We start from the raw sequence: 6,062 nt of genomic DNA, 5'->3' as shown, positions 1-6,062 counted from the left end.
AGACTGTAAGCTTAGTGCAGCAAGTGTTCCCCGTCCTCCACTACACCCCCACTCGTGCTCTCACTCACCGGACCGCCCAACCCCTGCAGGGGTAAAAGACATGCAGATAGACTCCAGCGATGATGAACCCAGGAAACGGTCCTCAGCCCACTGTTGTATATCCTTCTTTAGTGCTAGGATATCCCCAGCATTAAACATCCATATGTTTTCACCTTTTTAAAAAAAAAAAATCCTTTCAGTATATCTTATATAATTTCATCACTTGATTTGTGATCTGGACTTTTCACGTATTTACGTTGGGGACTTTACTCAAATTGTTCAATAAGTATATATCACATGCTTTTTCATCAGACTTGGAACGTTTATAGATTTTTATTTTCATAGGTATTTTTGGGTACACATATAAATATATATTTTTTAGCACATTGTACTTTATTGTATAGCATTGGGTGGTGGAGCTTTTTTGCACTTAATTATAGCTCCCAAGAGCACATCTGCTGCACTCACATACAATTCTTTTTTATATATGTTTTTTATATATGCATCTTTATAGGAACCATATTTAATGCACATATAGCAGAACAGCGCCAATTCCCCTACCCTCAAAGAGCTTACACTCTAAGGTCCCTAACTCAGGATGCAATTAACCTACCAGCATGTCTTTGGAGTGTGGGAGGAAACCGGAGTACCCGGAGGAAACCCACGCAGGCACAGGGAGAACATGCAAACTCCAGGCAGGTAGTGTCATGGTTGGGATTCGAACTAGCAACCCTTCTATGACACTTAGTGCTCTATATTGAGACAAGTACACACTATAGAGCAGTGGTTCTCAACTCCGGTCCTCAGGACCCACTAACAGGCCAGGTTTGCAAGATAACTGAAATACATCACAGGTGATATCATTTGCTGCTCAGTGATTTCAGTATTCTAGTCTGCATCTCACCAAGGTAATACTTAAAATCTGGCCTGTTGGTGGGTCCTTAGGACTGGAGTTGAGAACCACTGCTATAGAGGGATATGTTCAAATTTCATGTGTGAGGTTTACAGGCACTTTAAGTGGCTAGATAAACACAGGTGACAATAAAATCATATTCAGAAGTTCTAATATTTTCCTATTTTATTAAATATGTGGTATTGTTTTTTTCTGTGCAGAATAGAGAAATTTCTTAAACTGGTTATAAGCTGCAAAAAAGGTCATTATGAAATACGTACCTTAGAACAGAGCACAGGCATCACCTCCCAGTCACCGCTGAGCCAGCTGACATGTTCCCTCTGCGTTTCTTCCGGGTTCGCAGCTTTGGCCACTCACAGCTCAGGAGTCCTCTTTCTGGCAAGGAGCTCTGATTTTCCATCAGCCTCCGCTGTACCTTCAGAGCGTATGCGCCACTGACGTCAGCTGCTGCATGCAAGGTGAATATCTTCTAAACTGTACAAGTTTAGGAGATATTCATTTTACCTGCAGGTAAGCCTTATTATAGGCTTACCTGTAGGTAAAAATGTGAAAGCGAGGTATACAACTGCTTTAAAAGCTGCTTTCTATGAGGACACTCTTAAAGGCTCAATCACAAGCTTCTCTGCCTGTGTCTGCAGATAGTGCGGCTCGGCCCCTTCCCCTACTGCCTCTTCACAGGATTTGATTGCTGGCAGCAGGAGTGGATGGCTCCAGCTTCTATCAATCTGTTCAGTGAGGAGGCTGAGAGTGGAGAGAACCACTGCTCTTGTGCACAGCGCTGGATGGAGATTGGGCTCAGGTAAGTATAAGGGGGTTGGGGGGACCTGTAACACAGAAGGTTTTTTACCTTAATGCATAGAATGCATAGGTGATGTACAGTCATTAGGTATGAGCTTCGAGTTCGAGTCGAACTCATGTTTGACTCGAACATCGGCTGTTCGCCAGTTCGCTGAACAGCGAACAATTTGGGGTGTTCATGGCAAATTCGAAAGCCGCGGAACACCCTTTAAAAGTCTATGGGAGAAATCAAAAGTGCTAATTTTAAAGGCTTATATGCAAGTTATTGTCATAAAGTGTTTGGGGACCCGGGTCCTGCCCCAGGGGACATGGATCAATGCAAAAAAAAGTTTTTTCAGGAGCAGTGATTTTAATAATGCTTAAAGTGAAACAATAAAAGTGTAATATTCCTTTAAATTTCATACCTGGGGGGTGTCTATAGTATGCCGTTATTTAAGAACCATCAGAAGAGGAGAAGCGTCACACAGTGGGAGCCTCCCACCATGCTGGATGCGGAGCGGCCCAAGAAGACGAAGGGAAGAAGACACTGGCGACACGGAGGAAGATGCCGGACAAGAACAATGGAGGAAGAACCAGAAGAACCAGAAGAAGAAGAAGATGGAGGAAGAAACCGAAGAAATATAGAAGAAAGAGGATAGAAGAAAGAAGAAGCATTTAAATAAAGGAATTGTCAAAAACTGTCTCCTGTCATTTTTAACATTTTTGACACTTTTTTTGTGAAATGGTTGGGTACCCCCTTACCATTTCACACAGGGGGGAGGGCTGGGATCTGGGGGTCCCCTTGTTAAAGGGGGCTTCCAGATTCCGATAAGCCCCCCGCCCGCAGACCCCCACAACCACCAAGCAAGGGTTGTTGGGATGAGGCCCTTGTCCCCATCAACATGGGGACAAGGTGTTTTGGGGGCTACCCCAAAGCACCCTCCCAATGTTGAGGGCATGTGGCCTGGTATGGTTCAGGAGGGGGGTGCTCTCTCATCCCCCCTCTTTTCCTGTGGCCTGCCAGGTTGCATGCTTGGAAAGGGTCTGGTATGGATTTTTGGGGGGACCCCATGCCATTTTTTTTTTAAATTTTGGTGTGGGGTTCCCCTTAAAATCCATAATAGACCTGAAGGGTCTGGTATAGATTTTGAGGGGGACCCCACGCCATTTTTTTTTCTAAATTTTGGCCGGGGTTCCCCTTAATATCCATACCAGACCTGAAGGGCCTGGTATGGAATTTAGGGGGACCCCCACGTCATTTTTTTTTAAATTTTGGTTCGGGGTTCCCCTGTGGGGAATTCCCATGCCATTTTTATCAATGAACTTTTATGTGTATTGTCAGACCTGCAATTCATTAATAGCCGCCAGTAGTTTTAAATGACTTTTTTTCTTTTGAAATGTCATTTTGCTGTCAGACTGTTCTAAACACGGGAAACATGCGCCCCTTTACAGGCATATTATAGACACCCCCGGTTATAAAATTTAAAGGAATATTACACTTTTATTGTTTCACTTTAAGCATTATTAAAATCACTGCTCCTGAAAAAATGGACATTTTTAAAACTTTTTTTTGCATTGATCCATGTCCCCTGGGGAAGGACCCAGGTCCCCAAACACTTTTTATGACAATAACTTGCATACAAGCCTTTAAAATTAGCACTTTTGATTATTCATGTTCGTGTCCCGTAGACTTTAACGGTATTGGCGTGTTCGAACAAATTTTTTGCCTGTTCGCATGTTCTGGTGTGAACTGAACAGGGGGTGTTCGACTCATCCCTAACAGTCATGTATGGTATTGGGTATCACCACCTAGCAAACATATCTGTATTAATGTCTGCTATTGTTGATTTTAACAAATGTTTGAGCCTCATGAAAGTCTTTTTTAATTATGAATAATAACATTAATACTTTTATATAAAAATTGGTTGAATATATTGGTTGCCGTGCTAAAAGTCCCAAAAAGAAGAATGATTTGATGCTATAAAAACTAGACCTGTCATCCAGACTGGCCCAAATTTCCTCTCTAGTGCCCTCCTGCCCACCCACCAGCATTTCCCCCCTACTATTTTTCATTTGCCAAATCACAAGGTGGATATAGGCCACAGAAGCAACTTTATCAACATTCTTTATGTAAAATTAGGAATTAATTATTCATTCTTTAATAGCAGCCAATCTGCTCAATCAGAACTCAGATCCATAAACGTATTGAAATATTATGTGCCATGGACATATATATATATATATATATATATATATATATATATATATATATATATGTATGGATCTTTTTTCAACCAAACATCTTTTTGAATAGCTTTGAAACCCTTGGTGCAAAAACAGTGCCTTCCAAATGAATTGTAATTTGTTCTACCTTTATATCTACCATGACATAAAATAAAAACAATTCTTTTTTTTTTTTAATGATGTTAGTTTGAAAGAAATGTTTTCACCTATGACCTCTTGAGCAGTTGCAAATATACAACAGGTCAATGAAAGTAAGCTGTGTGCACAAATAAGACAAAAGACCTATACATATACTATAGCTAACAGAAAACAGTCAGCATCATTGACTTTCTGTAACATCAGCAGAAAGAGGTATATAAAAGAGTTGTCATTCCAACCCTGAAACAGCTCACAGTTCACAGCTCACAGCTCCTGGGTCACATCTCCAGTCAAAATGGTTAAGGTATGTTACTTTTCAATATGTATGGCAGAATACAGGCTGGCACTTGTACTGTAAAGAATTAAAATTATCTTTTTCTAAGTATTCTCTGCACATAGCTAGATGACATATTGCAGTGCATTTGAAATATTTTTAAGCAGCAACCAAAGCAGTCGGAGTTCTGAAACTAATAATAAGCATGTAATATGTAAGCTATAAGCAAAGAATATTACTGTATAATGTATATAACATTCAAAAGTTTTGAAAAGGATTTTAAATACATGACACTGTCTGTCTATAGATTGTCTTCTATGAGGACAGAAACTTCCAGGGTCGCTCCTATGAGTGCAACTCTGATTCCTCTGACTTGTCTTCATACTTCAATCACTGTAACTCCATCCGAGTGGAGAATGGGAACTGGATCCTGTATGAACATCCCAACTACAGAGGACACCAGTACTTTTTGAGGAAGGGAGAATATCCTGATTTCCAGCAATGGTTGGGATACAATGACTCTATCAGATCCTGCCGCCTGACCCCACAGGTATATTTTACTTTATTTTTAAAATATGCTCAGTAATATTTTGAAATGTGAATTAAATCTTGCAATAATTTGTTTCATTTGCTTCCCAATTGTGCCGTATTTCTAAAACAACAGCAATTGACATAATACATTTTATTTAATACAGCACCGTGGACCCTTCAGATTAAGTGTCTATGAAAAAGAAGACTTTAAGGGACAGATGATGGAGTTTACTGAAGATTGTCCTCATGTTTATGAGCAGTTCCGCTACAATGATATCCACTCCTGCCATGTTCATGATGGATACTGGATGTTCTATGAGGAGCCCAACTACAAAGGACGTCAGTATTACCTGAGACCTGGAGAGTATAGAAGATACACTGACTGGGGAGCTTCTAGCTCTAAAATTGGATCTTTTAGACGTGTCCAGCATCAATTTCAAACATAAAAATACAAATGTATCACCACCTAAATGTTAATAAAACTTTACTGTAAAGTAAACTTTTCTCTGTGTTTGCATAGTTTTGTTATTATAAGAACATAAAAAAGGACAATAGCAATCTGGTCTATGTTCTTAGTGAAGCCAGTTTCAAGTGTACGTTATAATAATTTGCCACCTTTGTAACCACATTTCTTAAAGTGGATGTAAACCCTCACATATACCCAGGAAAGTGAACAGCCTCAGATGGTACACAGAGATTAAACAAATCTCCCTACATAAGTTTTACATGTATATCTGCTGTCTTCAGCTTTATATACTGTTTAGAACGTGCACGTCCTCTTAGAATTTCCTCTTCCTGATTCACCTGTGGGTGTGGATTTTTGCTATACACTGTGAGACAGCTGATTGGAGGAAAGGCACACGCCCTCTCCACATAGGCAGAAAAAGGAAGAAACAATGCACAGCTGTGCTGTGAATAGACCAGCTCTCTGCTAAACTATTTATAGCACCCACTCTGACACAAACAGCCTGGTTTTATCACAGTTGACTGAGAACTTATCAGAAGTTATCATGCTGATAACAGAAGAACTGAGCAGGAGAAAGCCACAAGAATTGGGGCTTTGAAGACAGATAAGAAAACACTGCAGATATTTGTGCCTTGCTCAAATTTTATGAACGGGGTTTACATCCACTTTAACAAGTTAGT

At 40.2% G+C, this 6,062-nt stretch overlaps 1 protein-coding gene across 1 annotated transcript; it reads left to right on the top strand.

Moving 5' to 3' along the window:
- Positions 1–4,364: 4,364 nt before the first annotated feature.
- On the top strand, positions 4,365–5,415 carry LOC141147741 (gamma-crystallin-3-like). Its single transcript, XM_073634924.1, has 3 exons — positions 4,365–4,415; positions 4,693–4,935; positions 5,081–5,415. Exons 1-3 carry the CDS (start codon positions 4,407–4,409, stop codon positions 5,360–5,362), a joined length of 534 nt encoding a protein of 177 aa, XP_073491025.1. The 5' UTR covers positions 4,365–4,406; the 3' UTR covers positions 5,363–5,415.
- The last annotated feature ends 647 nt before the right edge of the window (positions 5,416–6,062 follow it).

The sequence above is a fragment of the Aquarana catesbeiana genome, linkage group LG06, assembly GCF_042186555.1.
Source record: "Aquarana catesbeiana isolate 2022-GZ linkage group LG06, ASM4218655v1, whole genome shotgun sequence".
Taxonomy (NCBI): domain Eukaryota; kingdom Metazoa; phylum Chordata; class Amphibia; order Anura; family Ranidae; genus Aquarana; species Aquarana catesbeiana.
Note: the sequence above shows the minus strand (reverse complement) of the source record. Positions and strands in the feature narration are given on the sequence as shown.